The sequence below is a fragment of the Anser anser genome (assembly GCF_964211835.1).
Source record: "Anser anser genome assembly, chromosome: 2".
NCBI classification, from domain to species: domain Eukaryota; kingdom Metazoa; phylum Chordata; class Aves; order Anseriformes; family Anatidae; genus Anser; species Anser anser.
The window spans coordinates 126,887,910-126,907,746 of NC_139721.1; the positions used below are offsets into that span (position 1 = coordinate 126,887,910).

A 19,837-nucleotide genomic window follows, 5' to 3' on the forward strand; every position below is an offset into this window, starting at 1 on the left:
TGTAAGGTTAAATCTACTACACTTTTAGCAACAGGACTCTTGTTTTTGCAGTTTCTCATGATTTGTTTGGAAATGATTGTGCTGTATTTTTGTTATGCTGGTATAAAGTGAAATTCTGCTCATAGACATACACAAATAAAACCCTTAGACATGATAAAATTCTAGAAAAAGATGCAGCTGCGCAGGCAAAGCTGCATCTTGTAATGAGAATTACAATTCTGAATGCAGTCACCACAATGAATGGCATCCAACAGATTCTGCACACTTGTTCCCCTCCCTCCAAAACATTAAATAAATGATTTTTCTAATTCAGTTTAGATTTAGTAAGAATCTGCAGTCAGCTGGAAAAAGGTAAATGACTGAAAAGTCAAGGCAGTGAAAACTCAGACAGGAAGGCAAAAACACATTAACAAGCAAAGTTAAAGGTATATGTAATTATGTGTAAAATTCATGTTTTAATGACTTCCAAAGACCTTATTTGGGCCAGTACAGAATTCTGCCAGCATAGCTGCATTGACGGGGAATCACACCTCCTCTCACCGACGCAGAATTTGTGCTCATGATGTTTGTCAGCCTTTTCCCCACTGAGGAAGAAAGTAACACCGCTCAGTAGCTTCATTCACTTGGTACACTTCAAATGGTAGGTAGGGTGGATGAGATGAGAGAGCTTAAGGGAAATATTGGCACATATGAGTCTCTTGACCTTCAAAAATTCTGCAAAGTGCTAGCATATTGAAGAGTTTCTGATTTTGTGTGTCTCTTTTCATTGCCTTAGCTGCAGGAATCTTTTTCTTGTGAAGTCATGCTCTGTCTCAGTGCACAGCTGAAGGGCGATGAGAGAAAGAAGCAACTGGGTGAAGGTATGGGATCAGCCTGTTGAGTGGTAGCGCTCACACATGCCAGATTAAAGCAACTATATAACCACAGCCTTGTTTCCTGCCCACAAAATTCCTTTATGTTGAGCTGGGTTAATTTAACTATGTATCATCCACTGTTTTATAGGGGCGAGTGTACAAAAATATACTATGGTACTGACAGAAGAGCCAAGAATATATATCCAGCCTATTCTTTCTGTGCTAACATATAACCAAGTGAATAGCTGACTTTGTGAAATCTGAGACCTGCCCCTGATAACTACCATCTCCCAGAAGTCTATCAGTGATACTAGGTAACAGCTACAAAAAAAGACCTGACACAGAACAAGTAACCTAATGACTAATGGCGTTCCCAGCACTCCTCTGCAGTGTCACCACGCCAAACTAAGGCAAATTTCATTCTCAAGGAAGGAACTATGTTGTGTTTCGCTCTCTTTCTTTCACTCAAGAAAAACGAGGAACTGTTTTGTGTTTCACTCCCTTTTACTCAAGAAAAGCTGGGAACTGTTTTATTCCCTCGCACCCCAGCCTGGAGTTCTCACAGGCTGCAGCAGGCCCCGTTGCTCAACACAACCCCAACCGAGGGCGACAGTCCCTCGGGGAGCCCTGCTGTGGGGTTGCCACACGACGAAGCCACCCACGCCCTCCCCGTGGCTGGGCACCAGGCCTCCCCCCTCACGGCCAGGCCGCCATTTTGGGCGGGCGGCCCGCTCCCTCCCCTCAGGGACGAGGCTCCCCCCGCCCCCCCCGCTCCCCAATGGGGCTCCCCGGCGGCCGCCCGGCCCCCGCCCCGCCCCTCCCGTCACGGGGCGGGAGGGCGGGGCACGCCCCGTCACCGGGAGGAGGCCGCGCTGCCGATTGGCTGCGCGGCGCCGCGGGGAGGGCGCTGGTTGGCTGCCGCGGCTGCCGCTCGGCGGGCGGGCGGTGGTTGGCCGGAGGTGGCCGGGCGCAGCATGGCCGCGGCCGTGGTGCGCGGGGGAGCGGCGGGCTGGCGGCGATGGCACGGGCGGGTGATGGGTAAGGACCGGCCTGGATCGGGGCAGGCGTGGGGAATGGGCAGCGGGCTGGCCCCGGGGCGTGAGCGGTGCCCCCGCCTCGGCCCGCTGCCCCGCTGCCTGCTCGTTGGCTTCCGAGCCAGTAACTTTAAGAAATGTCTTACTGTCCTCGTTTAAGGTGATCGGTGAAAATCGGGTTTTCATTGGAATTTTGAGATTAGGTTTATATGGCGCAGTTTTATCTCTTCCACCAATGCGTGATCTCCCTCTTACAGGCAGGTTTTGAGATAAGTAACAGCTGAGGTGCAGCAGGTGTGGGTCGTGTGGTACAACATTTAATTACAAGAGACCTGCTCGTGTATTGCGCACCTTTGTTTCACCACAGCTTCAATAACGGTAGCTTCCGACGTATTTTGAACTTTCTGTGCGCGGTGGTTATCAGGTAGCTCTGTAAGAGCTTTGGCGCCCAGCCTCGATCAGTGTTGCAGTGGTCGTGCTTAGTCTTGAGAAGGATGCACACCTGGTTTCGTGGTGGTGAGCAGAGCTCCACAAAGCAGCCCAAAGCACTGCACTGACCCTCTAAACTCCAAAATATGGTTTGCCGTTGCCCGAAGACCCGAGGAAGAAGCTGTGACTGAAGGAGACACGGTGACTCTCTCTAGAAGCTCCACAGAACAGGGTTTTGCCCGCGATGTTTAAGTGCTGACTTAGTGGCAGCCGCGCTGAAAGTCCCGTTGACTCCGAGATGCGTTTATGGGATGAAGGACTCAGCAGTAAGCCTTCTTACCTGCTAAGCTCTTTTTCATCCAGGTTTCCTCATCTTTAATGTCTGTATTGGGTTTTCCACCCTCTGCTTTTATTTTGAGTAGTCTCGAAGATGTATTTTGAGTAGAGATTTCATTGAGCATCGTTCTGAGTGAAACACCATGCTAGTGAAGGAGCTGTGACAGAGCTGTCCAACGTGACAACGTGACAGGACGTGTCCAACATGACAGCTCTGTCAGTGGCCTTTTGTCGCTCACTTACAGGCTACTTGGTGAGTTGCTCTTGGACAACAAACCATGATGGATTGTTTCTTCTGTACTCCTATACCAGACTCTGTTAAAACTTGTATGAAGAAAATAGATGAGGACAGATTTTGGAGAAGCATCTTGGAAATGTATGTTTGTGTGTTGGCAAACTGGAGAGTTGACAGAGACCGTGTTGTCCTGTGATCTGCAGCTGGCAGTCGCTTACAAAGGTGTTTCTTGGAGAGGGTGTATGTGACTTTACTTAAAACACATTTTTGATGTGTGTGGAGGAATCTTTCCTGGGGACTGCTAGCAGGGATGAATCATAGAATCATTAAGTTTCAGAAAGGCCTCCAAGATCATCTGGTCCAACCATCCCCCTACCACCAATATCACCCACAAAGCCATGTCCCTAAGCACCACGTGCAACTTTTCCTCAAACACCCCCAGGGACGGTGAGGGGGTGGTGGTGTTAGTGAAGTAACATGGCTGAGAAAGTAAACGAAGATTCATCAGCTGAGGGAGCTGTTCGTCGCAAAAGAGAGTACCCTGCTGGAGCATGCAAATATCCTTGCAGACAGTTTCAGATGAGTAAAGAGAACCATTCAATTAACAGTTTAATAGTGCTTCTGTTGATGCACTAGCTTTGCTTGAGTTGTCAAATGATTCCATGCTTTGGTGCAGAGAAATAGTAATTACAATTACAATGGAAAGACCTGTTGCTGAAGTCCAGCACATTACTTAATTAAGGGATCAAGTGTACACTTGATGCTCTTTTTAGATGAAAAGTACTTACTACATGCTTTTGTCTTTAGTACATTAACAAACATTTAATGAGGTATAGCTACAGATAAGAAAAATGAGGTAAGAAGATTGACCATTACAAGATAGTGTGTCTGTTTTTCATCAGCAGGCCTTTACAGAGTCAAGAAGCAAGTAGGACGTTTTCAGTGTAAAGCTGGCCAAATTTAGTCTTGTAATCTTAAATTATGATTTTGGCAGAGTGCAGTTCTCAAAATCATTGCATAACCTTTAAAAGCCTGTGACCCCCAGGCAATTTAAATTCCATTGGCAAAGGCTTCTAGGAGCAGGAAGACCTGATTCTGCCTGTGTGCAGCTGACCTCCCTAACTTCTATGCTTCTCCATCCAGTTCCCTCCAGGACATACTTCAGTAGAGGCTGCATGAGTTTCCATAGAGAACTCTGCACAAAGCACAGAAGCTCTCTCTGAGCCTTTGTTTCAAAGTGGGAAAGAGAAGAGTGGTGTTTTCTCCTGTACTTATACCAGAATTTCAGATGCTGAATTAGGCAAGAGCCCTAATTTAGTGGCTCATACTGAACCGTCATCATGACACTGTCCTTGTCAAAGTTCTTCATATGCAACTGTACTTTCTCATAAAGCAAAACCAGTAACTTCAGTATTTGAGCTTCATCTCACCATGGTCATCTGCCCATATTCATGTTAAATCTCTCTTGAGTTAACTCAAGATTCACCGATGCAGAGGGATCAAGAATATTAGCATGACTTGCAGCCTCTCTGATTAGGGCATTCGTATGGGAAAGGAATTTGTGGGCTCTTATCCCTTGTGCCAGATATATTGATTACATTTGACTCTGGAGCTAGGGATTCCATTGCAGGAGCTAGGCACTTGTGGTGAATGTAGTTCAAGATATATTTGATACAGCCAAAAAGTAAGTAAAACAGTTGAGATTAGAATTGGAGAATTACTGATTTCTCAGTCCTGTTGTTGGCCAGGTAGGCTGTGCTTTCCGTCAGAGTGCAGGCATATTGGACCTTCTTAGGTCCACTGTCTGTGATCCTATCCAGCTACTAGTTCCTTTTTTATGTGAGTACAAAAAGACTTACTCTGCACTGCCTATTATAGTGTCTGGTCACTCTACTATTTGCAGTGAATTCAAGGTACCACTGGAACTGGAATCCTTCCTTAAAGCTGTAAGAATCATTGCTTCATAGTGTAAAATGAAATATAAGCCTCTGAAACGATCTCCTAAACCTGTAGCTGCCATCGTTCAGGTTAAGAAGAAAGTGACTTTAAGCATCTTTACATAGTAGCTTGAGAAGACTTGTGTGTAAGGTCACTGACAGGCCAGGTATTTTGAGGACAGGATTAAGGACAGGATGCAGTCTGTGCATTTCTCAATTTTCTCTCTTACTTTGGTCAAGAAAAAGCATTCAGAAATTTGTGACCTTGTACTGATTTTCTTTAATAAATTATTTTTAAGGGAAAATTTTTGTGCAATTACGTAGATTAAATCAAGTGTTTGTATTATAGGGTGGCTTTTCAAAGCAAAACATTTTTATCTGTATTGTCTGTAAGCCTCCAGTATGGCGAGAGGGTCGTGAATAGATCCTCCTCATCAGTGGAGTCTTCATAGGCACAGGGCTCTGTGAGCACTAATTCCCTCAATAGAATAATGAAGAATCTCCTGGGAAAAGCCCAAATTCTTTGGAGTCAGTGTAGCTGTAGCTGGTTTTGCAAACAATTAATTTGATGTATAGATTAATTTATGTTGCTGATTCTGTTTCCAGTGAAGGAGAATTAATTGCATAAATTATAAGTTGAATGTGGACTGGGCATTTTTCCAGCCATGCAATTCCAACAAGTTCCTGTAGATGTTCTGCGGAAAGTAAAATGGACTCGATACCACAGGGACAATCTCTGCCAACGCTTACACAGTTAATGGGATTAGTTAAGTACATGTGTCTGTGGGTTTGCAGAATATGAATCCATAGATTATTGAATTATGCACTTGTTTAAAAAAACAAGCCTATGCTGTGTATCTCGAACTGTAAGCGGTGCCTGGGTATTCAAACTGGACATCACTTTCTCTGTGAAACTGTGGAGTTCCATCTAATATGAAGATCTGAAGAACCAAGCCTTCTTAAATATCCTCTGTCTGGCAAGCCCCCACTGTCTTAAATAGCCATTGAAATACATGCCAGGATTTAAAACGTAGTTGATTCTAATTTAATTGAAATCAGCTCTGTGAGTTATGTCTGTGAGCTAATCGGTCCTTTAAAAGAGTTTTCCTGCATCTGAATACTTGGGGACCTGGAGGTGTTTTAAAGCTGTTAATCGAGTTATATACTTTTAAGTGGGCGACTTAGTGTTGGACTGGGAGAAGTTAAAAGCAAACTAAGAAGTCAGAAACTGAGTCAGGATTTGGACTATTACTCTAAAAGGTCCCACTTCCTGTGGATTTGAATGTGTTGTAATTAGCACAGAACAGAAAATGGCATGTGACTGATGCACTTTTAAGAAAAGAGGCAATCAACAGAGACAGTCAAAAGGGGAAATAGTAGAACAGGGTGACACAACTGTTAAGACTGATCTGGATGTTGCCTCATATTCCAGCCAATCCACTGCTACCTATTTTGGGGATATTGTGTAATAAACGGTTTTAAGGAAGACATTATAGTAGAAGAATGAGTTAGTTTCTTGGTTATTTACACTGAGAGGAGCTGCTTTGAGAAGTAATACATGTACTCGTTGGCAGTAGGCCTATTGTTGCAGTCCAGTTGCCAGGGGATTTTCATGTCTTGAGCATGAGACGTGGTAGACAACCACACAAAGTCATCAAAGCAAAGCAGCCTTATGTGACACGGTAGAGAAAAGCAAGGCAGGATGCAGAGAAGGAACGACACAAAGCACCATGAGCAAAATGCCCTTCTCCGTTCCCAGTATTTCCTGGAAGAAGAAGACAGAATTACATCTGTTGAGGCAGGTGGCCAAGTTTTGATGTAGCTGAGATCTTTGTGGACGGTGGAGAGAGAAAAGCTGTATCTCACATGGGATGAAAGCTTTACTGGTAGATAAAATCCACTGGTATTAAGGGGCAAAGAATGAAAGATGCTGAAAACCAGGCCTTGAAGCTCCACAAGAAGCTGGAGGCTTCTGGCTAATAACAGAGCGGTTTAGATCAATGTGAGTGATGTACTGGGGAAGACTGACTCATACAAACTATGAGAAGAAAAAGACTTCAAGATGGTGACTGTGACTGATGATGGTGTTTTAAGCTCTTTGTCCATATGTTTCCAAGATTTGACATGTAGCACTTCTTAAAAAAGCAACTTGTTCTTTTTTTGTGACTTATCTCAGTTTGCACTAAGCATTTTCCCAGGCAGTTTTCTTGTAAATTGTGCTACTTCTCCAGCTATGTAATTGCTGCCGGCATCTGTGGAAACTGTCTCAGACCCAAGTTCTCTCAACGAACCTGATTTATTAAACGTGGCACTTCCAGAATAGTGCTGGAGATGAAAGAGCATGACCATTGCTGGCTAAGAAGGAGCTTAAAGGCAGAAAGACTTTGAAATGATTAATCAAGTGTTATGGGCCTAAGGAGGATTCTTTGCTAAGCATTGAGACCTCTTAGAGCCTAGATCCAGCTTAGGCACTTCTGTGTGCGCGCTTCTGAGCTGCGGTAGCTCTGTAGTTAGCCTTGTTCCTGTCTGCTTAGCTGCCACGTGCCTTTGTGTTTATTGTGCATAACTTTTTCCCTTGCTGCAAAGGAGACATTATCTTGTGTCATCAGCAAAGAAATCTAGGAACCACCAAATGTGCTGACGTTGAATTAGGAGTGTTTAGAGTGATGAGAGTGATTACAATACGTGAATGCCTGCCACACTACTTTCTATCCAGCATTTGATATGCCTGCAAAGCTACTGACTAGCCAGCATTTGATACTCACTAACTACTTGTAAAAAGTAACTGACTGAAACTGTAGTGTTTTCCGCTGGGTGTAGATCATGCCTTCCAGTTCTGCCTTGTAGCACAGCAAATAGAATACAGCAGCTATCCTTGGAAAGACTTCATTTTGCATTTATACTGTAATCTGTTCTATTTTTCAGTGTTTGCTTTTAACAGCAGTGCAAGTGCATGTACATGGCTCAAAGGATTGGCACTGATTTGTTAGGGAGACTCTCACCGTTAGATTTGGGCTTCATGTCTGGCTGCAGGATCCGAAGAGACCAGTTATTATCTGTGAGGAGCCGCAGGAAATACAGTAGCAGCCTCAGTCCATTTCTAGAGAGCAGGTGCTATGTCCTAGGGCTGTATCCAAAGTTGCAAATAAGGAGTCTACAAAATATACATATATTAAAATTGATTGTGATTATGCAGGTTAGGATTTAGATGCTAACAAAACATAGACAAGCCTGTTTGTTTTAAGTCTGTGTTGGAGCTTCTGTGAGACCGAAACTCAGACATTAGCTTTCAGGGCTGTCGCTGAAGTTTGATTACTGCTACAATTTTTGAAACAGCCACACTGTCATAATTAAAATAATTTTCTTTGACATGTAGAAAAATCATTCCCGGATGGTATTTGTTGCATAATGTAAGCTTTACAGTTTAAATTATGTGGAATAGGATTCACATTTCTGCCCTTTTAAAGTGTAAATATTTAAGTTGTGTAAATCAGTGCAAACTGATTACATCCTAGCTTTTATTGCATTATTATTACTCTTTACTCTAAAATATGAAAATATTGATATTTATTGTTTTGAAATCAGTGTGTTCTAGGGCAATGGCTTCCAAAACCCCTGTTGGATTCATTGGGCTGGGTAACATGGGAAATCCGATGGCAAAAAACCTGGTAAAACATGGATATCCAGTTATTGCGTATGATGTGTTCCCAGAAGCTTGCAAAGAATTTCAAGACTTGGGTGCTCAGGTATAGTAGTAAACTTCCTTTATTCCAACAATAACTGTATGTATTCAATGGTGCTTGCATGTGATATTTTTAAAATAATCTGTTTTTTTGTTTGGTTGGTTTTGGTGTAGATCTCATTCAAAACTAAAGCGCTTAGTGAATACAGTCAGAATCTCTTCAGATTTTACTTGGAAAAAAGAGATGATTCCACCCTAAGTTATTTTCATGCTGCTAACCAGAATTGCTACCTTGTTGAACTTCTCTAGTTGCTTTTTTTTTTTTTTTCCTTTTATGAGAGTAGGTTGATGGCCTGTTCTTTCACCTTCTTTCTGCTGCTTCCTCCTCCCACAGGTCTAGATGGCCAGTGGGCTGCTTTTCATCTGGTTCCTACTTTGACCTTTTCAGGTTAGACGACCCTAGTTAAAAATTCCTGCTGGCATAGCTGTAAGGGTTATAGGGACATATGAGCTTTCCTGCTGCTTCAAGGTGCAGTCCTCAGGGGCTGGGGAAAAATCTAATTATTTAAGTGCTTATTCTCTAGGAGGCGAGGAAGGTTATGGTGAGAGAAGAGGAAGGAATGAAAAGGAAAAAGGAGGGAAGGAAATTGATTACATTAAGGAGGTTTACCTTCCTGCCATATACCCTGTGAAATCTTGGCCCTGTTCCAGTCAGTGCTATTGCTTTTGTTGATCTGTTAATACACCCAGCAACCCATTCAGTTTCTCACATGGTTGGGGCAGTCTTTTCTGTGTATGTTTGTGTATTTTTGACATACTTCAAAGCTATAGTAGTGTAGATAGTGTGGCTGAATGGATAGGTACATAAAACACTGAAACAAAGAACATGCTTGAGGAAGGAGAAACCAATGCGAAAATAGTATGTGAAAGGAATTTTCTAGCAGGGCAAGGAACGTTGAGGTAGACCTAGATAAAGGAACTGTATGCCTTGAAAGTCTAAACTGTTGGAGCTAATTACAATTATTTTAAATAATAACATCAAGATTTCTGAAAAGTAAAATGATAAAGTGCACCTGTTGATAATTAATTGCAGTTGCCCTTAAATAATTACAGAATCTTGGCTTTATGTGGGAAAGTAGGCTTTTCAGCTTGTTTTCCTAGCTACTGTTTTCATTTCCGTAAAGTAGCTGAGACCCTTGGGCATGAACCAGATACATGTTGAGTAAGAGGCCATGCAAATGGAATGGTTTGAACAATTGGCTATATTTTAATTCACTTTCTGCAGTGGGCTCTCTTTGCTGTGGCTGCCCCCTTGGATGACTTATTGCCAGAGTAGTAGAATCCTTAGCATCCACTGCAAGACTTCATGTATGATATTAAAGGTGAACTATAATGTTTTTGAAAATAAAGCCCAAAGTATGTTTTAAAATCGTAAATCACTAACAGAATACGTGGGTAGGCTTAAATACAAATAAAACACACTTTAAGAAAATATTTGAACATAACTCCCTCTTTTTGATCTACAGGTGTAAATCCTACACCAGTGTTTTTTTCAGGACTTAGAAACTTGTGGGTCCAGAGGGCCTTGTAGAAACTGATGTAGAAGGAACATTGGGCTCCAAGGGCTGCTTTTTCTTTGGTGTGGCTTGTAGGGTGAAACTGTCAGGAGTGTTATGGAGGTGAAAAGATGTCCCCCAAGAGACAGTAAATATCAAATATCCATTGTTTAAAGTCAGTACTATTGCTAAGGTATATGGAGAATGAGGGATACATATTCTGTGACTCCACTTCACTGTCCTCCAAAGTAAGAAAGGGTAGGTGTGTCAGGAGGCAGCCACCTGCCTGCCAGTGGTGTCTAGTAAGGGGGAAACTGGCTGAGCAAGAGCTGTTCACCTCTCCATCAGCTGGGGAGAAACTTGGGACAAAGTTGCAAGGTGACAAGCAAGGGAGAACACTGAGTAGTTCTGTAAGCTGCCTGTGCCCTCATTCTCTACTGTCTCTTTTGTCCTCTTCAGAGTTAACATTTTCTTTCTCACACAGTGAAGTGCATATATATCACAGTTACTTTGCTTCAGTTTACATATCTTCAAATTATATCTCAAATTTGGAAATGTTCCTGAAATCATCTTCGAGTAAAGCAGCAAAAAGTGGAGCTTTCTTCAGTGTATTTAGTGAGGATGGCATTTCAGGCAAGTAGATCTGTTAATTGGCTTACAGTAAATGTAAAGAAAAATATAGGAAAGCATTTTGGAAGAAACATAAGCACATATGCATGTTGGAGGGCACAAGCTGATGACCAGTATGAAGAAAAGTTTCCCCTATCCAGATGCATACTGCAAAAATTTGCTTGAACTGACCAGTATCAGAACATGTATGGAACTTGGTGGGCTGCCAGTCTTACCCGGTATGGTATATGTTAGTATTCAGCAACTAGTATTTGGTACGTTTTTTAGTTACACACATATTCTTAATAACTTCAAATGCTTACTGCTTCTTAATAGCATTCAAAACATTCAAGTTCAATGGTCATTCTGACACAGGAAGTTCCAAATAAAAGGAGTTTATTTAAGAACCAGCTAAGTCGGTTTCCTCTGGGATTATTAATCATATTTGTTACAGTATCAGAAAGCCAAGAATGACAATTCCCATTTTAATTACCACTTTTTTTGCTACCTACTTCAGGGTAGCAAAATGTTTTTCCTTTGTATGGTTGTGGAAGTAACTGTCACAGTTAGTGTGCATTCCTAATCTCATTTTCTTCGTTTAAAAGACATTTTAGTATTTTGAAAGACATGGATGGAAAAAATGAATTTCTGTATAGATGACTGCTGTACTATGTCTTCTATATGTATTGCTTAAGCTTTGTTTCAAACTGTAAGACAACAATCAAACAGTTGTGTCCTATCTACATAGCTGAGTGGAAATATGAGGCTGATGTAGTTTTAAAGTTGCATGTGCAATATAGCATGTTTTTCAATTTCTTGTTGAAGTGGACTACAGAGTCTTCACCTGATAACTTGCAAACCTTTGAGAACACTGGCGATAATATTTTCAGATAAAGAAGGTGTATATAAATCCAGGTTCTAATTACACACTTCCTCTCTACTCCTCTAATAATAATCATTGGGACTGTACTGAGGCAGGGATACTCTGAACTAAAGACAAAGGTGTCATACTCCTACATAAAGAGCTAGACTCTCTGGTCTCCAGGGAAGCAAGTCATTAAATTAACTAATCAGGTATAGATGTTTTTCTGCTTGTAATTGCCTCATTTATTCTTCCTAATGTTTGTTCTTTGGACTAGGATATGTTTCCTTTTTGTATCTGTGTGTTATACCAGATGTTTTAATGTAATATTAACTTACACTTAAAAAAAAAAAAAGCCCTACATGTTAAGTACCATCTAAGACAGTTTCTTTCTTTTCTGAGAGCTCTTTTCAGTGAATATATAGTCTTCTCTTCTTTTACTTATTTTACAATAAATTGTAATCAGGAAGTTTATTTTGCTGTGTTCCAGAAGTCCTTTAAGAAGTTGCTCATCATTTCTTCCAAATGTGTGTATTACATGCTTTCTTAGATGCTGAGAATATATAAGAACATTGTATATTAGAATATAATATATTAATATAATTGCCTTGAGTATCAAAACTAACACAAAATGATAACAAATACCTGTACTTAACAGATAGGGTGTGGTGAAACAAGATCATTGATTTGTTCATTTGTCTACATTATAGAAAGTAATCAAATTTTCAAGTAGCTTTTAAACTGTAATTTCCTTAACCTTAATGCCACATGATATGGACATTGTGATTTATCCATACTGAATAAGTGCATATGAAATTGTATTTAAGACATTCCTTAAAATTCAGAGACTCAAGGCACATATCTAGTAGAATAGATCATTGTAACATTAAGGTTATTCTTTATCATCCAGCAACAGCATGATACTACAAACCTTATCCACAAACAAAATCTACTTTCTGCTCACAGAATGATAGAATGGTTTGGGTTGGAAGGGCCCTTAAAGATCACCTAGTTCCAATGCCCCTGCCATGGGCAGGGACACCTTCCACTAGACGGGGTTGCTCAAAGCCCCATCCAACTTGGCCTTAAACACTTCCAGGGATTTTCCAGTGCCTCCCCACCCTCATAGTAAAGAATTTCTTCCAAATATCTAATCTACATCTACCCTCTGTTAGTTTAAAGCCATTACCTCTTGTCTTATTCCTACACCCCGAGACAAAGAGTCCCTCCCCAGCTGTCCTGTAGCCCCCTTTAGGTACTGGAAGGCCGCTGTAAGGTCTTCTTACAGAAGCCTTCTCTTCTCCAGGCTGAACAACCCTAACTCCCTCAAACTGTCTTCATAGGAGAGGTGCTCCAGCCCCTTGATCATCCCTGTGGCCCTCCTCTGGACTCACTCTTACAGGTCCATGTCCTCCTTGTGCTGGGGGCCCCAGAGCTGAATGCAGGGCTCCAGGTGGGGTCTCGCGAGAGCAGAGCAGAGGGGGAGAATCTTAATTCTTCATCTTGCTCATTTTAATTCCTGCTTGGAAATGAATTCCTTTCAGTAGAATATCTAAATTAATAAAATCATATTTAAACCTCTTGCGCTGATGATAAAAGAATAAGCTGGAGTGTTTTGTTTTGTTTTGTTGCACTTTTCCCTAAGCTATGAATATATTAATGCATTTTTTAAAAATAAATTATTTAAAACTAATATTTGACGAAAATCTTACTGGCGTGTGCCTTCTTGGAGTTAATTGGTAAAATCTTGGAGTTAATTGGCAAAATTCACTACTTAGCTGTCAGTAATTCACTTGTTGTATACATATCTTAAATACCATACCTTTGAGAGTGAAGTGGGGTAGGTATGATACTTTTAAAGTTAAGTATGTTTATGTAGCAACAAATAGCTACAAATATATTTTGAAACTTATTTAGACATTTTGGTGAAGGATGCTTGAGCTGATCATTTTCTTCTTCAAAAATGTCAATCAAGATATCATGAGAAACATCAGTTAGTTTATCTGACTTTTTTAAGGTGATGCTTGTAGGTACATTAAGTCATTTTTTCTTTTTTCCTCAGTCTTTTTCTCTTCCAACACTATGTAAGCCAAGAAAAAAAAGTGAGATCATCTTTAGTGTTGTTCCTCCTAAGAAACATTATAGAGTAGTATTTTGTACAGAGGCATGGTTTATTAGTGAGTTGAAGATTCATGAATAGGTTGCAGACATCTCCACTTATGATGTTCTGGAGGAACTTCCATAACAGGACATCCTTTTCATTTTTTTTTTCCTTTTTTTGTTACTGGATCCAGTTAATTGACATTTCCATTATGAGGGCAAAGTTTGTCTTGCATTCTAGTTTTTTACCTAACTTAATTGTGCCTTATGACCTGCAAATACTTAAAACAAACTCAGCTGATGTTTGACATCTCTTTCTCAATAACTGGAAGCTTACTTCCTTTTTTTTTTTTTTTAAAGGTAACAGATTCCCCTGCAGATGTAGCAGAAAAAGCAGACAGAATTATTACCATGCTGCCTTCTAGTCCCAATGCGATAGAAGTTTACACAGGAGCAAACGGAATTCTAAAGTAAGGATTTGCTGTAGTCTGGAGAATTCCCTCTTGTACTCAAGCCTGTATTGCACTGCTTGTCAAATGATCGTTATTGCTGTAACTCTTGCTGTGCCTTCAGGGCACTTAACTTGATGCTCTCCTCTATTTTCTTATTGTTGATATTTCTAATTACATGAGTTCTCTTAACCTATGCTTGCTTTTGAATGGCTTGTGGCTAAAGTCAAATTTTATTTCCAGTAGAATAATAATTTATGTGAATTTGAGACAACCCAACTGACTTATCTAACCTCTCAGTTGCTTGTGTCTTTTACCATTAAGGTAATGTACTACAGCAAGTACAAGTGGAATATTTGCTGGCGACAATTACTTGCTCAAATGCTTTTTTCTTTGACATAAAATCCTATAAATGAAATGTTCTGAAGAGCTGCCGTTGTGTCTCATAGTATTAAAGTGCTGACATAGAATAGCTGACAAGACTTTATTGATTTCTACTCTTGTTGTCCATTACCTTGGCAGACTCCTTACTGTTGATAAAGGAATTCTAGGATTTGTAGGCAAAAATGGACTATTGAGCAGTAAGAGCCAGGGATTTATGTAGTGTTATATTTCATTTGAACCCAAATCCTCATATTGGATAAACTATAGCAATGTCTTCATCTATTCATACTTAAGAATGAAGATCACCATTACAATTGACTCCTTATTTTATTAGAAATAATAGGCTTTTCTTTTTTGAGTATAGAAGGTGACTTAATCAGCTTCCCATTTTGGCTTATTGGAAAATACTTTTATACACAGAGGTATTTTTAATAGTAATACGTTCTAAATGGCTTGAGGTTCAGTGATTTCAGGCCTTTAAAATGGATCTTGTACTGAAGCAGTAGACTGTTGGTTTGCTTCAAGATTCAGTGTCTTACATTTTACCATAAGGCTTCTGAATACCTGAAAGGGCAGACATGCTCCCCATTCCCCAGACGAAATAAGTCTGTTTCAAAGATGATTATCTTCAGATTACTGTTTTTATACCTGCTTGATTTGACCAGGGAAAGAAATGTAAAAGCAATTTGTCCAAAACCTCAGTTTTGCTTTGGCATGTTTCTAATTCAGGTAGGCTTTAGTCTTTAGATTTGGCGAGAAAACTGTTTCATTTTGGTTTATTCTTCCCTGTTTATTAACAAGAAAATATCTGAAGAGTTTGTTTAATCTGAAACAATAGTTTTATTAGCTTTTGTGGAGGGATTCCCAATGAGCCTAAAATTTTTTTGCAGAATTCTAATAGTGGAAATACTCAGAGTTTTTGGACTTGCCAAATTAATAAATGAATAGTATTTTAAAAGCTCTTCTGGCCACATGTGCATTGTTCTTAGCAGGATGACTGAAGCTACTCAATACCTGTGAGGATCTTGCAGGATCTTACTGCTATCCAGCTTGATAATGTAGATGAAGAAACATACAGATGACAAAAATATAGTAGATCATCTAAAACTGGTAAAATTTTAGTTACTGATTGTAGGCTATATTAAGATACAGCGATTAGAAAATGAAATAGAGGAGAGGGATTTTTCTTTTTTCCTTCCAACACAGGAAACAATAGCTGCTTTCTTCCCTTACTGTCCATCGTCTAATTCCTCACAAAGCAGGACTGAGCAGATCTAAGTCTGTAGCATATGCCCTTCAGGAAGAAGGGTAATTGGATCAGTCCCACAAAGCTAGACAAACAGCTGTGGGAGAATTGTACCCAGGATGGCAATGCTTTGAAGACTGATTGGCAGTACTTACTGGTGTAATACAGGCAGATAATCTTCTGAGAACCTAGCTGAGGAGAACAGAAGATACAGTAAGCAGTCTTGCTGCTGCAGTTTCTCAGCCTCCATATTCAAGAGAAGGAAGTGTCTTTTGACAGTAGTGGTTAATTGTTGCTCCGAGTGATGTGTTCAATGATAACTGGTGAGACCTCATTCATTTTCTGAAGCTTTTTGAGCTTTACTGAAGAAAACATTGACATTAAGGGTTAACGTAGTCGTCCTGCTGGGTGACCGGGGAGTCTGTGCCACTGCATATTGTGCTGAACGCAAGGGGAGATGATGTAGTGCTGTATCTGCTAAGCTGGTTTTTGTTTGCGTGTGTTCAAATTAACTGCAGCAGCTCATCTATCCTGTGAAAAAGGACTCTGTGTATGTGGCACTGCTTTAATCTGGAGCTGTAGTGGGGTTCACAGCCATATGTGTATATTGAGAGACTATTTCCAGCAATCCAGCTAATTCAATTCAGTGAACCTCACTGTACTCCCAACAGCACGCGAGGTGCAGGGAGGCTCTTTGTCTAATGTAACACGTAGCTTTAAATTACTCACCTTTTTATGACTGAAAAATTATGCAGTTTGATTTCATAGTGCTTGCGGGTCCAGTGGACATTAAATCGCAGTGCAATTGATTGGAAAGATGGCTAAAAATATAATCAACGTTTTTGTTGTGTAGGCATTTTTAAAATTTAATTTAATTGCATTTTTTAATCACATACACAGCTTCTCATGTTCTGCCATTTGGGATACAATTCTTCTGCCTAAATTTACTTGCTGTCAGTGCGGAAACTTTGCGCCATTCTTTGCTTTTAAGTCTGTAATGGGCTTTTGTGGTTTTAGTTACTATCTTTAGATAGAACAAATTGTAACAATAATTAAAAGAATACAAACAGGCTATTCTAATAAGATGCTTAATATACTGTACATAGAAAGAAAACCGTTAAGCTATATATGAAATTTTAAGCTATATCAGTGTTTAGTTCCATTGCTTAGAATGCATCTTCGGTCTGATCTGTATATGATGTATTGTTCAAGCTTATCTGATGGCAGATTTTCCTAGTGTATTCCTTTCGTGTAATTTCTTTTACAATAGTATTTAGGAAAAAATATTTTTGTGTATGTGCCTGTGTGTTGTTGTGTGTTCAGGTTTTATTGCGTTTTGAGTCATTCAAAACATTGTGATATACATACTCAGGAGCATACACACGGAGCAGATCTTGCTCAGACGAGTTTAAAACATTATGATTAATTATTAGTGTACCAAATAATATTTGTGTGGTTGTCATGCTGAGGAAAGTCATTGCCATGGTAATTGTTGCAGATACCTAGTGCAACAGATATTTAATAATAATAAATCTTTATTTTAGGAAAGTGAAGAAAGGCTCATTACTAATAGATTCCAGTACTATAGACCCTGCAGTTTCAAAAGAATTAGCTAAAGCAGTTGAAAAAATGGGAGCTGTTTTCATGGATGCTCCGGTTTCTGGAGGTAAGTCTTCATTAACAGTTTACCTCATATCGGACAGCTTGTCTTCTTGTTAGCAATCCTAGCCACCACTCTGTGCCCTTACTGGTACAGTTGGTTTTCTTTGCTAGATGTATGGTATTCTTTTTTGTTCCATTACATTAAAGAAAGGGCTGCCTCTTTCCTCTGTGACGTGTACATGTTTGCCTCTGTATAAAGAATTTAATGCTTTCTATGAAGCACAATGCTGTTTGTCATCTCTCGCCTGAAGGCAGTGCTGTTGCAGTAAGGGAGCTCAGGGTAGTAAACCTGATCTTTCAGTGTACTGTTTTTTTTATTCTTTGATGCAGTTGTATTGCTGTCTTTTTAGGAGCAGATGAGAAACATTGGTGTTTTAAGAAGTTGCATGTTACTTTAGGAATATTTTTAGGCTTACAAATAAGCTTTTGTGATAGACCTGGATAAACTGATCTTTCACATGGTATGGTGTAGTGGTTCTTTTAATTTAGCTTCCTTCAGAATGTTATATTACGATGTGGATGGTCAACCTCTCTTCAGTCTCCATCTGTTTATTTCTGCTAGGGAAAGACTATTTAGCTTCCTCTGGTTTTATAACAGTTGAATTGTGTGCGTGTGTGTGTGAGAGAGATTTTTGTACTCTTGAAGTTGGAGGTTGCTAATTACTGATCTCTGAGTATTGCTTCTATTGTAAGAAATAATTTGGAGCAGGGAAGTCTTTCATTTTGTGGATAGAGGAGAGTAGAAGCATAAAATTAAGGTTTTGAAAACAGAACCGTAGCTAATTGTTATTATCGTTGAATTGTTATCTAAAACCTCTAAAATTAGAAGATGAGGAAAACCCATTTTCTGTGGGAAAATCTTATGTTGTTTTGTTTTGGTTTGTTTGTTTGTTTTTACAATCCACTGTAAAAATTAATCTAAGTGGCATTGTGAGTCCTCTTTATTTTACTGTTTTAATTGAGGTAATTCAGATAGCTATACCTGAAAGAGAATAAAAATGCAACGGGTATGAGACAATTTGGTCTTACAAAGTTTATCAAAGGTATGATGCACAAGCTAGAAAGAATACAGAGCCTGTATTTCACATCATGAAGATGAGTGTGGGTGAGGATCAAAACCTAACCATCTTTTTAATTTTCAAGTGAAAACTTAGGTATGATTTGGCAACACAATAGCAGCCAAAGTGTTCACCCCAATTCTAATGTGAACAGAAAGTAGGAAGAGCCACAGCATATTCAAGGCTATAATGGGAAGACAGGATTCTTGCTTCCAGCCAAAATATTAGTCCTAGTTTTATAAAGTTAGATAACTTGTCAGCATGGGAATAAAAACCACAGAAAAAATATGTTATGGGTGGAATATGTATCTATCCGATCCTTTTCTAAACATTCCACAGCCTTATACTTACTAGTTTAGCAATTCTGACATTTTTATGTGGTTCTTTTCAATCCCTTTCCCCCAAATATGTTGTTTACCTGAGGGAATTATTTATCTTTTGGAAACATCTGTATTTTTTTTTCCTATATTTTTTGCTTTAAGGCTGATTATGCTATAACTACAAAGAAAGAAAGAAAAGTTTGATTCCAAAACAACCCTAGCAGGTTTTTGGGTTTTGTTTCTTGAGAAAATGTTAATGCTGCAACTGGGTTAATGTGATAAAATACAGTTGACTAATATGAATACAGATGGCTGTTTTGGTGTTTAGTCGTTTGTCTGAATACAAATTATTTGGTGTTTATTGTGAGTTACAGATTGAGTGATATTATGAAGGAGGGGGAAAGAACTGATGTTTATCTTTCTAGTATATAATATGCTTGTGAATGCCAAGTAGCACTCTGTACAAATCGTATTTAAAGTGGGCAGTTGCTAGACAAATGGAGAAGTTAAGTACGTTAGAAAAACTTTAATGTTATGCTTTGGGTTTTGTGTCTTTTAGGGCCTTACACATCATGTCTTTGGGGTATTTTTGTATGTCCTGACTGCATTGTTGGCCATTAGACAAAGCGCTAAATGGAGAAGTATGCTCAGCTCTCTAGAAATTGGCAGGCATCATTGTGTTGCTGTGACATGCAACAGACTTGGCAGGAGTGTCAGTGAGGGAGTTTGTGGGATAGAATGAGGAGGAAGAGGAATCAGCAAGCCTGAACTGTCATCTTCAGACCTATGTGTTTACTAGCTGTTATTGGCAGATGATTCCACTGGTGGGTTTGGGTGTTTTGGGTATGCCTAATGGACATTAATATTCATCTCCACTGAAAGCAAATCACTTCACAAACTAAATAATATTTTGAAAGGTGCTTGGTTTATAAAACTCATGGAGAAATACTGGTAATTTTATTCCTGTTCTGACATTGCAAATAAAGTATTTTAAGGCCTAGAGTTAGTGCCGGCTTACAGTAGCTTGTTTGCAGCCTTACTTCTGAAAGATTATTTCCCTTAATCTTTTTCAGATAGGCCTATG

General features: G+C 39.7%; 1 protein-coding gene across 1 annotated transcript in view; it reads left to right on the plus strand.

Annotated features, from left to right (window-relative positions):
• Positions 1-1,735: 1,735 nt before the first annotated feature.
• HIBADH (3-hydroxyisobutyrate dehydrogenase) overlaps positions 1,736-19,837 on the plus strand; it is an 84,391-nt gene continuing 66,289 nt past the window's right edge. Inside the window, exons 1-4 of the mRNA XM_083824069.1 lie at positions 1,736-1,892; positions 8,411-8,571; positions 13,995-14,104; positions 17,258-17,379. Coding sequence (XP_083680195.1) covers positions 1,829-1,892; positions 8,411-8,571; positions 13,995-14,104; positions 17,258-17,379 — 457 coding nt within the window. The 5' untranslated portion in view covers positions 1,736-1,828. The remainder of the gene's footprint in view (positions 1,893-8,410; positions 8,572-13,994; positions 14,105-17,257; positions 17,380-19,837) is intronic.